General features: G+C 40.2%; 1 protein-coding gene across 2 annotated transcripts in view; it reads left to right on the top strand.

Moving 5' to 3' along the window:
* The window catches only part of dnajc7 (DnaJ (Hsp40) homolog, subfamily C, member 7), a 46,811-nt gene that overhangs the window by 19,604 nt on the left and 6,645 nt on the right, over window positions 1-20,562 (top strand). For both annotated transcript variants that reach the window (XM_073071466.1, XM_073071465.1), the window contains 8 exons: window positions 694-812; window positions 3,886-4,039; window positions 6,153-6,317; window positions 8,011-8,102; window positions 8,910-8,983; window positions 14,381-14,527; window positions 19,591-19,743; window positions 20,171-20,233. In XM_073071466.1, coding sequence (XP_072927567.1) covers window positions 694-812; window positions 3,886-4,039; window positions 6,153-6,317; window positions 8,011-8,102; window positions 8,910-8,983; window positions 14,381-14,527; window positions 19,591-19,743; window positions 20,171-20,233 — 967 coding nt within the window. The remainder of the gene's footprint in view (window positions 1-693; window positions 813-3,885; window positions 4,040-6,152; window positions 6,318-8,010; window positions 8,103-8,909; window positions 8,984-14,380; window positions 14,528-19,590; window positions 19,744-20,170; window positions 20,234-20,562) is intronic.

The raw sequence follows: 20,562 nt of genomic DNA, 5'->3' as shown, positions 1-20,562 counted from the left end.
GTGGTAATACCTAAGCATCCAGCTTAGAAAAGAAAATTTGGGGAAACTAAAAATGTGTGAAAATTCAATGAAATATTTGGTTGATGGCTTTGCAAGTTGATATAAGACAATTTCCTTTGAACCATTGCTACTAAAATAGAATTAATTGATTTGAACTCAAAAGGTTAAACTGTTTAATCACCTCTTAAATGCATTCTTCCCCATACTCTGACAAAAAAAATGCACGCTTTCTGTAGCTGGTTAGTATAACCTGCCATAAAGCTGCAGTCAACCTTTACTTAGAAGTTTGTTCTCTGTCACGTGCCAAACACCCAATATAGCAGCATCAGCATGTTGTTCAAAATTTAGCCATTAGTGTTACTGGAATCAAATTTCTGAACCAGTGCCCAATTCACAGCCACTGCAGTATTGGAGATTTAGCACATTGCAACTGAAGATAAATTTCTATTCCAATGCTTCAATACCAAAATGTGGCTTATGAAAGCAAATGCACCCACTGTTTTAATTCTTTCTGATTCACTTCTACCTACTCTATATTTGACTGATTTTTCTTTAACCTTTTGAGTTCGTCACTTAGTTCTGTCTTAATTATTGAAATAATTCTTGTGCCTTTCAAAACTCCCTTTGAATTCTGATTAAATTAAAGAACTAATTGCACAGTGTCCTATGTCATATCTCTTTGACTTATCTCAGGTTGTATATTGTATGGATCGTGCCCTTGAGTTTGCTCCTGTCTGTCACCGCTTCAAAATCCTTAAAGCTGAATGTTTGGCATTACTTGGTCGCTACCCTGATGCTCAATCAGTGGCAAGGTATATATTCATTTTTGAGTGCTGTGACCTTACAAATGTTACTTTGCAATTTTTTAAATATTCTCCACATTCCACAAGGGTTGTTAGTTAGTAGTGGGCGGTACGGTAGCATAGTGGTAATCCCATCACTTTACAGTGCCAGTAATCACCCATAGGGGTTCAATTCCTGCTGCTGTATGAAGTTTGTACATTCTCCCCATGACCGTGTGGGATTCCTCTAGGTGCTCCAGTTTCTTCCCATATTCCAAAGATGTACGGTTAGGGTTAGTGAGTTATGGGCATGGGATGTTGGTGCTGGAAGTATGGCGACACTTGAGGGCTGTCCCCAACATTATCCTTGGATTGTGTTGGTCGGCGATGCAAAATGATGCATTTCACTGTATGTTTCAATGGTTCAAGGTAACATTTATTATCGAAGTATGTATGCAGTATACAACTCTGAGATTCGTCTTCTCCAGATAGCCACAAAACAGAGAAAACTTTGGAAGCCTTTCAAAGAACAACGTCAGCCCCCTGCAACCCCATACACAAAAAAATACATTATGCAAACGGCAACAAGAACATCAAACCCTTCCCCCTCCCTCCCCTGTGCATGAAAATACAAATCGCGCAAATGGCAACAGAAGCATCAAATGCCCATGCACAAAAAACAAAATGCACAAACGGCAAGAACATCAAAGCCCCGAGCGCCAAAAAACAAATTGTGCAAACAGCAACAAGAGTATCAAAGCCCCAAGCGCAAAAAAATTGTGCAAATGGCAACAAGAGCATCAAAGCCCTGAGCGCAAAAAAATTGTGCAAACAGCAACAAGAACGTCAAATCCCCATGTGCAAACAAAAATTGTGCAAACAGCAACAAGAACGTCAAATCCCCATGTGCAAACAAAAATTGTGCAAACAGCAACAAGAACGTCAAATCCCCATGTGCAAACAGCAACAAGAGCGTCAAATCCCCATGTGCAAACAAAAATTGTGCAAACAGCAACAAGAACGTCAAATCCCCATGTGCAAACAAAAATTGTGCAAACAGCAACAAGAACGTCAAATCCCCATGTGCAAACAAAAATTGTGCAAACAGCAACAAGAACGTCAAATCCCCATGTGCAAACAAAAATTGTGCAAACAGCAACAAGAGCGTCAAATCCCCATGTGCAAACAAAAATTGTGCAAACAGCAACAAGAACGTCAAATCCCCATGTGCAAACAAAAATTGTGCAAACAGCAACAAGAACGTCAAATCCCCATGTGCAAACAAAAATTGTGCAAACAGCAACAAGAACGTCAAATCCCCATGTGCAAACAAAAATTGTGCAAACAGCAACAAGAGCGTCAAATCCCCATGTGCAAACAAAAATTGTGCAAACAGCAACAAGAACATCAAAGCCCCATGTGCAAATAAAAATTGTGCAAATGGCGACAAGAGCATCAAAGCTTCGAGCGCAAAAAAATTGTGCAAACAGCATCAAAGCCCCAAGTGCAAAAAAAACAAATCACACAAAGAGCAACAAGAAAGAATGAGCGAAAACACAGAATATAAAAACGTGTAATTTGAACTGCAGTCTAATCCATAAACCACAGACCTAGAACTTTGATGTACATGTGACAAATAAAGCTAATCTTTATCTGTAGGCCACTTTGCATTTTGAGCAATTAGATTAGTAAAAAATTATTGCTTTTCTCCAACTACACCAGTTTCTGAAGAACAAAGCTTGCATAGATAGAGAAACAGGCCAAATATAGATTTGGTTGAAGTCAAATTTACTGATATATGCTCATTTATGCACAGGTGCAATGAAAAATTTACTTGCAGCAACATCACGGGCACACAGCATTGGAGACACCACATTCACAAGAGCAACATGCATTAGGCATGAATTATACAAGAAAAAATACAACTGGAACAAAAAAAAGACATTCCATTGTGCTACAAAATGCTCGAGGTGGTGCTATAATGAGGTAGTGATTAGCTTTGTACAGATTGGTTCAAGAACTGAATGGTTGAAGGAAAGTAGCTGTTCTTGAACCTGCTGATGTGGAATTTCGGGCTGCTGTCCCTCCTGCCTAATGGTAGTGGCAAGAAGATGATTTGCCATGGATGGTGGGAATCCTTGTTAATAGATGTTGCCGTCTTGAGGCCAGCGCTCATGTAACTACTTCTGATGGTAGGGAGAGATGTGCCCATGATGTATTGGGCTGAGTCCACTACTCTTTGCGTCTTCTTACGTTATTGTGCATTTGAATTGCTATACAGACCATATTGAAACCAGTCAGGATATTTGTATCTACAGAGATTTGTTAGAATGTTTGGTGTTCCTGATCAACTCTTGTTTGAAAAATGTATATATTTATTGGATTTTGTTGTAATGCCTACTTTCAAGTAGTCTTGGTGATCCGTCACAAGCAAAGAATGGCTGTGCTGTCATAGTGTTGCCAATGTCCAATGAATCAAATGAACTTGTCTCTATGCTATCTATACTATGGGCAGCCAGGCATTTTAATCCCTTTACCAGTAAGGGCTGCATATAGTTTTAACAAAGTAATGTACTGTTTTGATTCAAACTTTACGCATCTGATGATAACTAGTTAGCTATTTTTGCTTTAAGAAACCTGTTCTGCCTTTTCTGCTTGTTCTTTCTGTTAGAAGTAAGGATCCAATTAGGTACAGGCTTGTTGGACCGGAAGGGCCAGTTATTATGCTGTATCAATAAATTTAAAAATACACCTCCCTGTTCTTTACTATCATCCTGCAATAACTTTGTTTTTGAGTATTTACTCCAATTCTCTTTGCAGAATTATTATTGAATATGCCACCACCACCAGTTCAGATTTACTCAACTCATTGTGTTTAAAAACAAAAAAAATCTTTTATCAAAAGTACTCAATCTGTGCCCTCAGCGTACTGACTCTGTCAATAGAAGCAGTGTCTGCACATCTACACTATTAAAACTCTTCTTTTTCACTAACAAGACTGACATTCTCTGTTAATCTCCGCTCCAGTATCAACAACCCCCACATCTTTTAATTTGCCCAAACAACTAGGGTATCAACAATAATTTGTCTGTTTTTGTTTCAGTGATATTTTGCGGATGGATTCAACTAATGCAGATGCTTTGTACGTGAGGGGACTTTGCCTTTACTATGAGGACTGTATTGAAAAAGCTGTGCAATTTTTTGTCCAGGCTTTAAGAATGGCACCTGATCATGTAAAGGCTCGACTTGCATGCAGGGTAGGTACTGATAGCCCTCTTACAGGGCCCAGAGACAAAAAGATTGATAATGTTCTTACATAAGAACATAAGAGATAGGAGCAGGAGTAGGCCAATCGGCCCCTCAGGCCTGCTCCGCCATTCAACAAGATCATGGCTGATCCAATCTTAACTCTAGTTTTCACCGAATCCCACAAGGGAACAGTGCCAACCAACAGGGCACCATGCCGCCCATTTTATTTTATTATTCATCCCGCCCAAACCCATGTGATCACCCGGGGGGAAAAAACCGAGTTGCCAATTGAGGAGAAAAAATCTGGAAAATTCCTCTCCGACCCATCCAGGCTATCGAAAACTGGTCCAGGAGATCACATGGCTGATCTAAACCTAGCTTCATGTCCACTTACCTGCTCGCTCACTGTATCCCCTAATGCCATTTTTATCCAGGAAAATATCTATCTCCGTTTTGAATTTATTGAGTGTAGTAGCTTCCACAGCTCTCTGGGGCAGTAAATTCCACAGCCCCACTACCCTCTGAGTGAAGAAATTTCTCCGCATCTCAGTCCTGGAACGGCATCCCCTTATTTTAAGATTATGACCCCCTAGTCCTAGTTTCACCCATCATTGGGAACATTCTCCCCGCATCCACCCGATCAAGCCCCTTCACAATCTTACATGTTTCAATAAGATCGCCTCTCATTCTTCGGAACTCCAATGAATAGAGTCCCAATCTACTCAACCTCTCATCATACATCAACCCACCCATCCCCGGAATTAACCTAGTGAACCTTCTCTGCACTGCCTCTAGAGCCAGTATGTCCTTTCTTAAATATGGACACCAGAACTGCACGCAGTACTCCAGGTGTGGTCTCACCAATACCCGGTACAACTGCAGTAAGACCTCCCTGTTCTTATACTCCATTCCCCTAGCAATAAAAGCCAGCATTCCATTGGCCTTCTTGACCACCTGCTGCACTTGCATACTAACTTTTTGTGTTTCCTGCACCAGGACCCCCCAGATCCCTTTGCACAGAAGCACTTTCCAGTTTCCATTTAGATAATAACTTGCTCTATTATTTTTCCTGCCAAAGTGCAAGACCTCACACTTGTCAGTATTATATTTCATCTGTCAAATGTCTGCCCAATCACTCAGCCTATCTATGTCCCCCTGCAGGGTTTCAATGTCCTCCGCACTCATTACACTCCCTCCCATCTTTGTGTCATCAGCAAACTTCGATACGTTGCACTTAGTCCCTTTCTCCAAATCATTAATATAGATTTTAATCATATTAATCATTAATATGATTAAAAGAACTCTAATCATTTTAAACACTTCAATATGTCACTAAATCAGAAGGAAGTCTCTTTCACACAAAAAAACCCATTACTGCTCTAAGTACAATCAGTTGATGCTCTTCTGAGTCTCTTGAATGAGAAGGTTTGGAGGGGGAAGATTACACAAACTTTTTTAGAAAAATTGCACAAGGTTTTTTAATTTTCCTTTGAACATATTTGCCACACTATAAAGTACCCTTGTGTGTCTATTTTATTTTATTAACAGTTATCCATTAATTTCTGCAATTGCATTCAGCAACAGTAACAGTTTATCCCGTCTTATCCCGTCACTGCATTACTGGCTTCACAATGTCAGGCACTAGCAGCATGAACGACTGAAGCTACAGTTGCACTGGTCCCTGTCATGGTTCCTCAACACTGAAGCAGGTATAGCTTCAAGATAACTAGTTTCTAACATTCATTTCATATGACTTGTGTGAAAGGCTGAAATGAAAACTCAATGCATAGCTTGTCATTCAGTGTCTGGAAAATGGAGGAAAGGATAACATTTTGGGTGGGGACCCTGATCAGAGCTATCGAATCTAATGAGTATTGTTACTGAAAAATCTCAGGTGCCTGAGAATGAACTGCTTGTGATCCTTTTTTAGTGAGGGAAAGATGCATGGACTCAGAAAAGAGGTTTTTTTTCTTTTGAAATTTGTCTTGACTGTCTTGAACAACTGAAATTTCAATGGAAGAGTTTTCGTGGTAAATTGAATATTTATGCTCAGATGTTACTTTTTGACATGTTTGACCTGAAACAGCAGTGTGGCACTATTTGTTTTCTTTCTGCAAATAGAATGCTAAAGCATTGCGAGCAAAGAAGGAAGAAGGGAACAGGGCTTTTAAAGAAGGATCATTTGACAAGGCATTTGAACTTTACACAGAAGCTCTGAAAATTGATCCAAATAACATCAAAACTAATGCTAAATTGTACTGTAATCGGGGCACAGTAGGCTCCAAGGTAAGTTTCTTGTTATTTTTGTTATTTGTTACAAGTGTAAAGTTCACTGAAACAGCTGTGCAAGTAGACAGTGTGGTGAAGACAACATTTAGCATACGGACCTTCATCAGGAAGGCAATCAAGTTATGGAGTAGGGCCATAATGATTCAGTTAAGTAAAACATTGGTGAGACCACACTTTGAGTATTGTGCACAGTTTTGGTCACCCTGTTATAGGAAAGACATTGCCAAGCTGGGGAGGGTGCAGAAGAGATTTACAAGGATGATGTCAGGAATGGAGGGCCTGAGTCATAGGGGAAGGCTGTCCATCTAGATCTTTACTCTTTGGAGCTTAGGAGAATGAGGGGTGACCTCATAGAAGTTTATAACATTATGAGAGGTAGGTATATGGTAAACACTCATAGTCTTTCCCAGGGTCAGAGAGTTAAAAACCAGAGGCTACAGATTCAAGATAAGAGGGGTGAGATTTAAAAGAGACCTTCTTTACACAGAGGGTAGAGAGTACCTGAAGTAAAATGCCGGAAGTAGTTGTGGGGGGTATAATTAGAACATCTAAGAGGCTTTAGGATAGGTATGTGGAGGGGAAGGGCTTGGAGGGTTGTAGGACAAATGTGGGCAACTGGGACTAGCAGAAAGGATGCTGTGGTTGGCATGGACCAGTTGGGCCAAAGGACCTCTTTCTATCCTGTATTACTCTATGACTAGTAGTCATAAGGTTTGGGTAATTTGAATATTTTGTTGACTCGTTATTTCTCCTGGGGCTAGGTAAATCTCACAGACCAAATTAATTCCAAAGACTGGGTTAGGTGATGATAGCTATTCTGGTGAAATGCAGGGTGGGAGGGGGGTAAACTAGCTGGCATAAGTTTGGGAAGGAGGGGAGAAGGGGTGTGAAAATTGAATGAAATTACTGCTTGAATCAATATCCAGTAATCTTTGTACATTGAGTGAGGACATGATTGGAGTTCAGTTTAGAGTTTGCCCTTCCCCTTTTACCACATCCTTGGATACCACCCACTGAATATGCTAGTGATCTGAACGATAGAATCAATTTGTGACTCGATGCTTACAGGATAGAATAGGGAAGGTTAAAAGGGACAAAAGAATCAGCTGTAAGCAATAAGTAAACAGTAATGTTCTCTTTAAATATGAGAAAAATATTACACTTCACTGAAACCTGACATGACTTTATATTGCCATTATTACTACTACTGTTGTTACATATCTGCAACTATGATAAAATCATTGCACAGGTTTAAAGGGGATCTTCAAGTTAATTTGAATTACATTATCAGTAATGAAATTCCAATTATAGAATATTACAAATGGCTTTCTGATTAAACAAAGTTTGTTTGTGTGATCTGAACATTCATAAATGCAGCACTAAAGTAAAGGACAGTAGAAGCAAAGTCTGAAGTACAGGCAGAGGAAGACTGATTTTGGTAAGCAAGTTGTGAAAGGTTACCACACATGACTGGAATTAGGAGTTGAGATTGTGAACAAACTAGTTATGATTTTAAATGATGATGCATCTTTTGAGAGGCTGGCATTTTCTTGTTCCTAACATCTACAGTCAAAAGTCCATGATATGGTTGAAGAAACACAGTTGTAACAAATAAAATATGGTTTATGAAAAACATGCTTAAAAAGTTATTAAGAAATACTAAATTTGTTGGTTGTTGTGTGTTTTATAGCTCAATAAGATGCAGCAAGCAATAGAAGACTGCACAAATGCAATAAAACTTGATGACACGTATATCAAGGCTTACATGAGACGGGCACAGTGGTGAGCAGCATGTTTGGGTTGAATTTCAGCTTTTCATTGTGTCGGAATGTGCATTTGGTTTGACCTATGGCATCACTGGGAATTGGATTGAAAGTCTGAATTTCACAAAGCACTTACAGGCTGCTGTCAGACTTCGGCTGTCACTCTAGTTCTGGACAGGAGTTTGAAGAAAATATTGGGATAGAAATTGTTCCCATGTTGCTGCTATCAAATGTACATTAAAATGGCAGCTGCATGTTATATTCCACTTTAAAGTCAATGCAGTGGCAGTGTAGAACCCTCTATCAGGACGATAATATCTCACTTAGAGATTATGTTGTTCTTAAGTGCCATTGAGTCGTCGTCGACTCACGGCAACCCTATGGATAGTGTAGTCCATAGGGTTTTTGTGGCAAGATTCGCAAGATTGCCAGGCCTTTTGCGCAGATACTGCTGCTGCTCAGGTTGGAACCCGGCCGCATTTGAACTCAGGACCAACCGACATAGATGCTTCATCTTTTATTTTGATTTGGGGGATTTTTGTGTCCATGTGATGAGAGAGGCAGCTACTCTTGTTTTAACATCATAGACCTGAATTCCTGGAACTGACTCCAAAATTTCAGTTTATGTTTAATCCTATGGCTAGGTTTGAACCGGTGGCCCTCTCACACAGTCAGACATACAAATGACTGCCATAGGTTCCTGTTGGTGTAGCTGCAATTGATTGAGAATATGCAAATAAGTGTTGGTTTTAAAAAGACACATTTTGTATCTGGCAAATTGTTCATGTTAACTGTTTACTGTTTTTTATTTTCATACCTTTTGTAGTTATATGGATACAGAACAATATGAAGAGGCTGTAAGAGATTATGAGAAAATATACCAAACGGAAAAAACAAAAGGTAAACTAGTAAATCCTCTCAGTGGGTGTTTATTATCAGATCATTTTCATGTAAAGGTTAGTTTAGTGGGGGGGGGGGGTTTCTCTCAATAACAGAAATTTTGAGTCTTTTTTTCTATGAATTGTTAAGAGATGTGGTTATGTTTTTCTCTTTATATTAGCTTAATACCATATATGATTTTGACAGGGTATATTCCTTTCTTTGTTTTGTACTATTATTGACATATGTATTTGAGATAACCTCTCCTCTGACTTGTTTTTACCCTTATTCTTTTAAATCAATAAAAAAAAGATTGAAAATGAACTCCATCTGCCACTTCTCAGCTCAGTTTTGCATCCTATCAATGTCCCGCTGTAACCTCTGACAGCCCTCCAACTATCTACAACACCTCCAACCTTTGTGTCATCAGCAAACTTTCTAACCCATCCGTCCACTTCCTCATCCAGGTCATTTATAAAAATCACAAAGAGTAGGGGTCCCAGAACAGATCCCTGAGGCACACCACTGGTCACCAACCTCCAGGCAGAATATGACCCATCTACAACCACTCTGCCTTCTGTGGGCAAGCCAGTTCTGGATCCACAAAGCAATGTCCCCTTGGATCCCATGCCTCCTTACTTTCTCAATAAGCCTTGCATGGGTTACCTTATCAAATGCCTTGCTAAAATCCATATACACTACACCTCCTGCTCTACCTTCATCAATGTGTTTAGTCTCATCCTCAAAAAATTCAATCAGGCTCGTAAGGCACGACCTGCCCTTAACAAAGCTATTATATTATAATATAATCATATTATACCTCTCCAAATGTTCATAAATCCTGCCTCTCAGTATCTTCTCTGTCAACTTACCAACCACTGAGGTAAGACTCACCGGTCTATAATTTCCTAGGCTATCTCTACTCCCTTTCTTGAATAAGGGAACAACATCTGCAGTCCTCCGGAACCTCTCCCGTCCCCATTGATGATGCAAAGATCATCGCCAGAGGCTCAGCAATCTCCTCCCTCGCCTCCCACAGTAGGCTGGGGTACATTTCGTCCAGTCCTAACAACTTATCCAACTTGATGCTTTCCAAAAGCTCCAGCACATCCCCTTTCTTAATATCTACATGCTCAAGCTTTTCAGTCTGCTGCAAGTTATCACTACAATCACTAAGATCCTTTTCCATAGTGAATACTCAAGTAAAATATTCATTAAGTACCTCTGCTATTTCCTCTGGTTCCATACTCACTTTCCCACTGTCACACTTGATAGGTCCTATTCTTTTACATCTTATCCTCTTGTTGTTCACATACTTGTAAAATGCCTTGGGGTTTTCCTTAATTCTGCCCGCCAAGAACTTCTCATGGCCACTTCTGGCACTCCTAATTTCCTTCTTAAAGTAGCCTTATAATCCTGTAGACCTCTAACATTACCTAGCTCTCTGAACCTTTTGTGAGCTTTTTTCTTCTTGACTAGATTTATTACAGCCTTTGTACACCATGGTTCCTGTACCCTACCATAAGTTCCCTGTCTCATTGGAACATACCTATGCAGAACTCTACACAAATATCCCTGAATATTTGCCACATTTCTTCTGTTCTTTTCCCTGAGAACATCTGTTTCCAATTTAAGCCTCCAATTTCCTGTCTGATAGCCTCATGATTCCCCTTACTCCAATTAAACGCTTTCTAACTTGTCTGTTCCTATCTCTCTCCAACGTTATTGTAAAGGAGATAGAATTATGATCACTATCAAGTACAACCTCTCCTCTTGTAGGCTTATCTACATACTGTGTCAAGAAACCTTCCTGAACACACCTAACAAACTGCACCCCATCTAAACCCCTCGCTCTAGGGAAGATGCCAGTCGATATTTGGGGAATTAAAATCTCCCATCACAACAACTCTGTTATCATTACACCTTTCCAGGATCAGTTTCCCTATCTGCTCCTCAATATCACTGTCACTATTAGGCGGCCTAAAAAAACACCCAGTAAAGTTATTGACACCTTCCTGTTTCTAACCTCCACCCACAGAGACTCTGTAGACAATCCCTCCATGGTGTTGAGCTTTTCTGCAGCTGTGACACTATCTTTGATCAACAGTGCCACGCCTCCACCTCTTTTGCCTCCCTCCCTGTCCTTTCCGAAATATCTAAAACCCGGCACTTGAAGTAACCAGTCCTGTCTCTGAGCCATCTGGGTCTCTGTAAATGGCCACAGCATCGTATCTCCAAGTACTGATCCACGCTCTAAGCTCATCCGCTTTGTTCACAACACTCCTTGCATTAAAATAGACACATCAAGCCTTTTGTCTGAGCGTGTCCCTTCCCTATCGCCTGCCTATCCTCCCTCTCGCACTGTCTGCAAGCTTTCCCTATTTGTGAGATAACCTCCTCTTCCCCAGTAGCCTTAGCAAACTTCCCCACCAGGATATTGGTTCCCCTGGGATTCAAGTGCAACCCGTCCATTTTGTGCAGATCACACCTGCCCCAAAAGAGGTCCCAATGATCCAGAAATTTGAATCCCTGCCCCCTGCTCCAATCTCTCAGCCATGCATTTATCCTCCTCATCCTATTCCTATTCTCACTGTCACGTTGCACAAGCAGTAATCCCGAGATTACTACCTTTGCGGTCCTGCTTCTCAACTTCCTTCCTAACTCCCTGTAGTTTTTTTCAGGACATCTTCCCTTTTCCTACCTATGTCATTGGTACCACGACCTCTGGCTGTTCTCCCTCCCACTGTAGGATTTCTTGGACGCGATCCAAAACATCCCGGTCCCTGGCACCTGGGAAGCAAACTACCATCCAAGTTTCTTTCCTGTGTCCACAGAATCGCCTGTCTGACCCCCTATCACTACTGCCTTCCTCTTCCCTTCCCTACCCTTCTGAGTCACAGGGCCAGACTCTGCCAGAGGCACGGCCACTGCCGCCTCCCCCAGTTAGGCTGTTCCCCCCCCCCCACCCCCCCCACCAACAGTACTTATTGTCAAGTACTCCTAAAACGGGCACTGGGTGGGGTTTAATGGACTCAATGCCTTGCATTGAGATTTTCTTTGAAAGTTCCATAACCGCAAAATTTTCTCTGGCAGTTGGAATTTTTTCATTTCTGTATTAGCTAATTTTGCTCTAAATTTTAATGGCTTTATAAAATTCCTTTACCAAACTTTAATATAATGCAGAAGGATCTGCAACGTAAGCTCTTCAATTTCTTTATCTCTAAAATTGGCTTATGTGTTCTGTTGAGTATATAAAAAGATTTTTTTAACTTGTAAAATAATCTTTTAACTTCAAGTCCATTGAGTGTCACGGGATGCTTTCTGATGTGAGAGGCAATTTAGTTTGTGTAAAAAGAGCCTCCAGTCCTCTATCACTGAATCACACGGACCAATCTATTTTTATTTCCATTGACCCAGTCAAGCCAATTCCATATGTTAATTAAGCTGTGTGAGGAGCATCCTGATGTCAATTTTAAATTTCTTTCAGTAATCTGTATTTATGCTCATAATTTTCCGAATAGTATTGGTGAGTTATAATAGGTTTTATCACAAATGGCAACGTGTCACCCAGACATTACCTTGACCATGAATAGCTAAATTTTGTAGTGTATTTCACTATTGTTAGCCTATAAGTCTTATTATAAATTCTGCAAAACTAGCTCTTTGGTGTATCTGGCTTTTTAATTTGAATTCTTTTAACTCTAAAATTGGCTTTAAACTGTTGCGAATGTAAGGGTAGGTTAAAAAAAATCTATCTACTGCGTCCAGTGCTCCCGGTGCGGCCTTTTATATATTGGTGAGACCCGACGCAGACTGGGAGACCATTTCGCTGAACACCTGCGCTCTGTCCGCCAGAGAAAGCAGGATCTCCCAGTGGCCATACATTTTAATTCCACGTCCCATTCCCATTCTGATATGTCTATTCATGGCCTCCTCTACTGTCAAGATGAAGCCACACTCATGTTGGAGAAACAACACTTTATATTCTGTCTGGGTAGCCTCCAAGCTGATGGCATGAACATTGATTTCTCTAACTTCTGTTAATGCCCCTCTTCCCCTTCTTACCCCATTCCTGATTTATTTATTCCCCCCCTCCCTTTTTTCTGTCTCTGCTCATCACTCTTTGCCTGTTCTCCATCTCCCTCTGGTGCTCCCCTCCCCCTTCCTTTCTCCCGAGGCCTCCCGTCCCATGACCCTTTCCCTTCTCCAGCTGTGTATCCCTTTTACCAATCACCTTTCCAGCTCTTAGCTTCACCCCTCCCCCTCCGGTCTTCTCCTATCATTTTGGATATCCCCCTCTCAAATCTCTTACTGTCTTTTCTTTCAGTTAGTCCTGACGTAGGGTCTTGGCCCAAAACATCAACAGTGCTTCTTCCTATAGGTGCTGCTTGGCCTGTTGTGTTCCACCAGCATTTTGTGTGTGTTGCTTGCATTTCCAGCATCAGCAGGTTTCCTCGTGTTTGCGTTTAAAAAGAAAAAAAAATCTGGCTTCTTTATTTGTGCTTGCAATAAGAGAATTTTAGTACAGTGAAAATGACTTTAAAATGGCTTTAAACTCCCTTGCAATGCACAAAATGCTGGAGGAACTCAGCAGGCCAGCTAGCATCCATGGAAAAGAATAAACAGTCAACATTTTGGGCTGAGACTTTTCTTCAGAACTGCCCAGGCTCTGCACTGTCATAAGAGTATGAGTTTTCATAGAGTATTAATAAATATTTTTTATGGTTAGGTTTTTGTTTATGATACTGCAGCAATCTATTCCTCTGGACTTCAATCACTTCAATTTAAAATTTACTGTGACATAGTATTTCAGCACTTCAAGTGAATATTGAGGAAGCATATTTGAAGATTCCAGATTTTGGGCCTGACTTTGGCTGCATCTTGTTACAATGTCTTACTTTTAAAATAATGATGACTGAAGATTTAGATAACAAATATGAAGAAAGAACTATTAAGTCTTAACTTTCATCTTGAAGATGAAACGAAAGCATAAAATGTTAGATGTATAGAGTAGTGGTGCTTGAATCCTGGGGAAGAAAGAGATGATTACTTTTGCGTGTAGATCCTTCACATACAAGTATTTTATGTACATGGAAAATCATAAGATGAAAAGAGGGAGGAAGAAATCACAGCCTCAGTAATGTAGAAGAGTTAATGGAATGAATTAATTGCTTAATAATAATCTCAGTGGTACTTGGAAAACAATTTGGGGGAACAAAATGAAGAGTTTAAGATTAAAAATACATGGGAAATCTCACAAGAAAGAAAATATATCTGTAAAGGAAGGAGACCCTGGGAAAAAATTATGCCTAATACTTCAAGCTTAATGATGAAAATTCCTAGTAACTAGACTGCCTGTTGGCGGAGCATACTCCAAAATGTCCAGAGAGCCTTAATTTTGTGTTTTCTTTTCCATAGAACATAAGCAGCTTCTTAAGAATGCTCAGCTTGAATTGAAAAAGAGCAAACGAAAAGATTATTACAAAATTCTTGGTGTTGACAAAACTGCTTCAGAAGATGAAATTAAGAAAGCCTATAGGAAGAGAGCACTAATGCATCACCCAGGTAAGGCAGGGTTGTGTATATTGTCCCAACAGTTGCCTAGAAACTAAGTTCATTGGATGTTCAGTGTTTTTTGAGCCTGAGCACAGTTAAGCATGAATTTCCTGCATTTTCTATCTTTTGTGCGTCTCCTACATTCTTTGCGTTGATGCTTAAGATGTTAACACCTACAAGCTTTTTAGTTATTTCCTGCACCTCATGCCTAGCAAAGAACTTTCAATGCCATCTAACGTATTTCAAAAGTGGAGGGGTATGATGACTTGCAGAGCTTTAAAACATTATGAGGGGGCCACATAAGACAAATAGTCAAATTGTTTTTCCCACAGCAGGGCACCGGTTTAAGGTAAGAGGGGAGAAATTTAAAGGAACTCTGAGACTTAATTTTTTTCCAGAGAGTGAGAGAGTGAATATGTGGAACAAGCTGCCAGAGGCTGTGGTAGGAGCAGATACGATTCCAGCATTTAAAAACTGTTTGGATAAGTACCTGGATCGGAAAAGCAAATAGGGAAACAGGCTTATTGCAGGCAAGATGGGATTAGTGTAGTTAAGTGTAACTATTGGCAGGGACAAGAGGGAATTCAAACTGATTTATTATTGTCACATGTACTGAGGTACAGTGAAAAACTTGTCTTACACACTGTTCATACAGATCAAACCATTAGACAGTGTACTGAGGTAGTGCAAGGTAAAACAATAACAGAATGCAATATAAGCCATAACAACTACAGAAAAAGTACCACGAAGGTAAACAATAAGATGCAAGATTATAACTAGGTAGATTGTGAGGGCAAGAGTCCCATCTTGCTGTACTAGAGAACATCCAATAGTCTTAGAACAGAAAGGTAGTCTTACAACAGTGGACTAGAAATTCCAGTTTCTGATCTGTATGTGTCTTTTAAGTTTGTCTGATGCTTTATATGTGTAGGAATTGATTGTATTTGGCTGCCACCTAGTGTAATATTTGAAAATTCCCCTTGTACGTTTGAGTTGAAATTGATTGAATTCACAGTTGTATAAAGATGTTTTATTAGCTAGAAAATAGGGTAAATTAATATATCCTGCAGATTGAAGCTGGGAGTGAGCTTTTCCTTGCTCATTTATTTTTTTATGACCCTGTTGCTTTATTTTGCCAGTGTTATGCTATAATCACTCTGTTCTTTCACGTCATTGATGGAGTTAACAGCTCCATCCAGTGGCAGAATCAGGTTTAATATCACTGGCATATGTTGTGAAATTGGTTTTGTGGAAGCAGTACTTTGCAATACATAAAAGCTATAAATTACAATAAGAAGTGTTTGTGCATGTGTAACAGAAGGGAAGAAGCTGTGCCTGAAACATTAAGTGTGTGTCTTCAGGTTCCTGTACTGCCTTGATGGTAACAAAGAACAGAGGGCATGTCCCGAGTGATGGGGATCCTTAAAGATAGATGCTGTCTTTTTGAGGCATCCCCTCAGTGCTGGGAAGGCTAGTGCCCATGATGGAGGAAACTGAGCTTACAACTTGCTATATACCATACAAATACTGTAGACTGCTTTATCTGTCTCATGGTGATTTTTACCTTGAATTTTTATTAAAGATTTAGACTACCTGTGCCTCTCATAATCTTATTTGCTTCTCACCCTCAGCCTCCTTCACTCCAAGGAAAACAAGCTCTGCTTATCTAATCTCTTTCTTAACTAAAGTCTTCCATTCCAGGAAATCCTCTCTGTATTTTCCAGTATTTCCCATTATTCCAATAGTGTAGTGACCAGAACTGTATACAGTGCTCCTAAATATGGCATAATCATTGTTTTGTAAAGTTGACATATTACATCCCAACTCTTATCTTCTTTGCCCCGATCTATACAGCATGCTGTATGACATATTTACCAGCCTGGGGACCTGCGTTGCCACTTCAATGGAATTATGGATTTAAACTTCTCTGTTCATCAACATTACTTAATGCCTTGGCATTTGCTATATATGTCCTTACCCCTATTTGACTAAGGTTCATCACCTTGCAAATGTTGAGATTGAATTCCATCTGCCAATGCTCTGCCCAACTTTCCATCTGATCAGTATCCTCCTATACCCTTGGACAATTTTCCTTATTATGTACAAAACTAGTTTATGCCATCCACAAACTTATTTACTATACCTCCTACCTTCACATCAAAGTTGTTTATACCGAAAACAGCCAATGACCCAGCACCAATCCCTGCAGAACATCACTAATCACGGACATTCAATCAATAAACATCTTTCTACTACCCTCAACCCCCAAATCATTAAGCCAAATTTGGATTGTTACGTGGAACTAGCAATAATAGATTTGGAATGGGGTCAGGGAATTATTGCAAAACAAATAAGTATATTAACACTCAAGCAGAAACATAGAAAATTAAACGAGCAACTTACTTAAAACAATGTTAACAGCGCTGTGCATCTATAGCTCCCAAACGGTTAAACTTAGAAACAATTCTTAACAGAGTCTTACTGGAGCACAGTCTCAGAATGTCAGTTCAGAAAGTTTCAAGGAATTCACGGGGGAATTGATAGGAGAAACTTTTAGTTTCGAAGTGTAGTGAAGTGACAATCTTGAAGATGGAGATTCAAAATACAGTGAAGAAGCGAGTCTCGCAGAGATAAGCCAGAAATGGCCACCGTACCTTTCTGAAGGCGATTCGGCAGACACACAGTACCTCTCGAACGCTGATCTCACAAAGTGACCACCGTACCTTTACAGTGGAAGTGAGTTCACGATGTGGTCTGTTTCGAAGATTCCACAAAAAGTGAGAATTTTACCACGTAACTGACAGGAGAAGTCCCTCTTCTAGGACTGGTCACCACACACCCGAGACTTCGCAGGGGTTTACCAAAGTGGGTGCCAAAAATCCACGTTTGGATTATGAAATGTCAGTCACCTCTGAAATGCACAGCGTTATCGACTACCCACTCCCTTTTGGGTTTGATCGAAGCTTGCACTCTTCACTCTCACTAGCGACTCTGCTGTCCAAACAACAACTCTCCACCAAAGTGGGTCTCTCTCAAAGTGTCTCCAGAGCAATCTGCACAGCTGTTGGGATAAGTCATTGCATAGGTCGCTACGAGAAACAAAGTCACAGATTTCCAGTACATCACGTACTGTTCCAAGAATTGATACTGGGGTACATAACACACAGATTTCCAGTTCTGTTGAAACTGGGGTTCATAACAGGATTCAATTAGCCAGCTCATCTAGGATCTCATGTTCCTTAACCCTCTGGACCAGCCTAGTATGCAGGACTTTGTTTCTCGTTTTTTTCCCCTCTCCCTTCTTTATTAAATATTTGATATGTTCTACTCTTTGACAGCTGTTCTACAACTAAGTGTATCCATTAATTTCTCCAGTACCTTTTTTTAAACAATGCTAATTTCTTCAAGCTCATCAATTACTGTGAATTTATCACAGAACTGCAGTGATGCAGCATGAAAACAGGTCTGTTGGCCTCCAGAGTCCACAGCAGATATCCATTTACACTAACCCCATGCTAATTCTATTTTATTTTCCTCACGATCCCTTCAGTTAACCTACATCTTTACTAAATTATTTACAGAAATTTTATTTCTTTTATGAAAATGAGCATGAATATTTATTTAATTCCTCTACCGTTTCTATATTTCCCAATATAATTTCTCTTGGGTTAATTGTCACATTAGTTTGCTCTTGGAGTCTGCTTTTATGTTTATTGTTAGCCTTCTCTTGCATTCTTCTTTCCTTCTACTTAGTCCTCCTTTGCTGGATTCGGAGATTTTCTGGCAACATAAGCTTTCTCCCATTTCTCTTGATTTACTTCTCTCTCATTCCTGAATGTGAGAATTACTCTGTGACTGGCTGCTCAGCCAAATCAGAGAGACCACAGTTCCTCTAAACTGGTGCCTGACAGCAGCCAATTTCAAAAAAGGGAGAGTCTGTATCACAGATTTTGTCAGGTCATCAGACAGACAGACATACTTTATTGATCCCAAGGGAAATTGGGTTTTGTTACAGTCGCACCAACCAAGAATAGTGTAGAAATATAGCAATATAAAACCATAAATAATTAAATAATAAGTAAGTTATGCCAAGTGGAAATTAGTCCAGGACCAGCCTATTGGCTCAGGGTGTCTGACACTCCGAGGGAGGAGTTGTAAAGTTTGATGGCCACAGGCACGAATGATTTCCTATGACGCTCAGTGCTGCATCTCGGTGGAATGAGTCTCTGGCTGAATGTACTCTTGTGCCTAACCAGTACATTATGGAGTGGATGGGAGACATTGTCCAAGATGACATGCAACTTGGACAGCATCCTCTTTTCAGACACCACCGTCAGAGAGTCCAGTTCCACCCCCACAACATCATTGGCCTTACGAATGAGTTTGTTGATTCTGTTGGTGTCTGCTACCCTCAGCCTGCTGCCCCAGCACACAACAGCAAACATGATAGCACTGGCCACCACAAACTCATAGAACATCCTCAGCATCGTCCGGCAGATGTTAAAAGACCTCAGTCTCCTCAGGAAATAGAGAAGGCTCTGACCCTTCTGGTAGACAGCCTCAGTGTTCTTTGACCAGTCCAGTTTATTGTCAATTCGTATCCCCAGGTATTTGTAATCCTCCACCATGTCCACACTGACCCCCTTGGATGGAAACAGGGGTCACCGGTGCCTTAACCCTCCTCAGGTCCACCACCAGCTCCTTAGTCTTTTTCACATCAAGGTAGGTCAATGCTCCACTACTGCCTGCAAAATCTAAGCTCCCTGGGCTATTTGCTCCCTTGTCATGAAGAACAACCTTATTTTCCCTCAAGACTTGAACTAAATAATTCAAAGGACACCCACACTTAAGAAATCCAGATATATCAATGCAATTCCCTTGTAAGAATAGTGCTATCAAAATATCAGTGGTTTCACACATCATCTATGTCTGCATACAGGTTTGTTATTTGTCAATATGTGCTGAATGTGCAGTGGCCTGAGAATATATTTTAGAAGTTACAGGTCTGAATTTAAAATAAAAATCATAAAGTGAAATATACCTTATGGTTAAATGTCTCTATCTCTGTGCAGATAGGCACAGTGGTGCCAGTCCAGAGGTACAGAAAGAAGAAGAAAAGAAATTCAAAGAAGTAGGAGAAGCATTTAGTATTCTGTCAGACCCAAAAAAGAAAGCACGTTACGACAGCGGCCAGGATTTGGATGATGACGGCATGAACTCTGGTGGTGAGTGGCTCTCTGTAAAAACTACTGTACAATTTCATCATGTCAGCTTGCGCAGGTAATTAGACTGCAAATTCCTGGTACAGAACAATGCAGCCACTCAAATTTGTAAGCAAGCCAGATGCTTTTAAGGGAAAAGGCATTAAGTAGAAGCCTTCAACTGGAGAAAGGGATTATTTTTAACTGGCAGCTACCTTCAGCTTTACATGTAGTAAAGCATTGCACATTTGTTCGAGGATAGCTGCAGATATGATTAGCTGTCCCCATGTCAGTCACTGTGTTTTTGTGTCTTTTCATTTAGTTCTGCCCTATCTGTGGCATCCAAATTCAGGACAAGTTTTTTTCAGGGTAAAACTGAAAAATAATGGAATGTGGGGATCAGTGTGTGCTTGTTTGAATTAACTTTTATAATTTCTTTTTCTTGCTGCAGATTTTGATGCTAATAATATTTTCAAGGCATTTTTCGGTAGCCCAGGTGGCTTTAGTTTTGAAGGTGGGTTTTAAATATACTAAGTCTATGAATGCATGCTTTAAGTTCAAACAGCGTTTTGGTGTGTGATAGTGCACTCTATTGCCATTCACACCTATTAACCAATGGATGGGACAGTGCTACAGTGCTTCTTGTTTGGTGGAATTAAGAACTGGATCAGGCTAGGATATGATTTCCGCTCTGAATAAATAGCCTGACTATATTCATAGTCAAATTTGCTATTCAGCTGAGGTAATCACACACGCTACTATAATATTATAAGATCGTGTTTGCTAGAAAATAGGAGTAGGTCCCTCAGCCCTGTCCCACCATTCATTATGATAATAGCTGAT

The sequence above is a fragment of the Hemitrygon akajei genome, chromosome 18, assembly GCF_048418815.1.
Source record: "Hemitrygon akajei chromosome 18, sHemAka1.3, whole genome shotgun sequence".
NCBI lineage: Eukaryota > Metazoa > Chordata > Chondrichthyes > Myliobatiformes > Dasyatidae > Hemitrygon > Hemitrygon akajei.
This window is presented reverse-complemented; position numbering and strand designations above follow the sequence as displayed.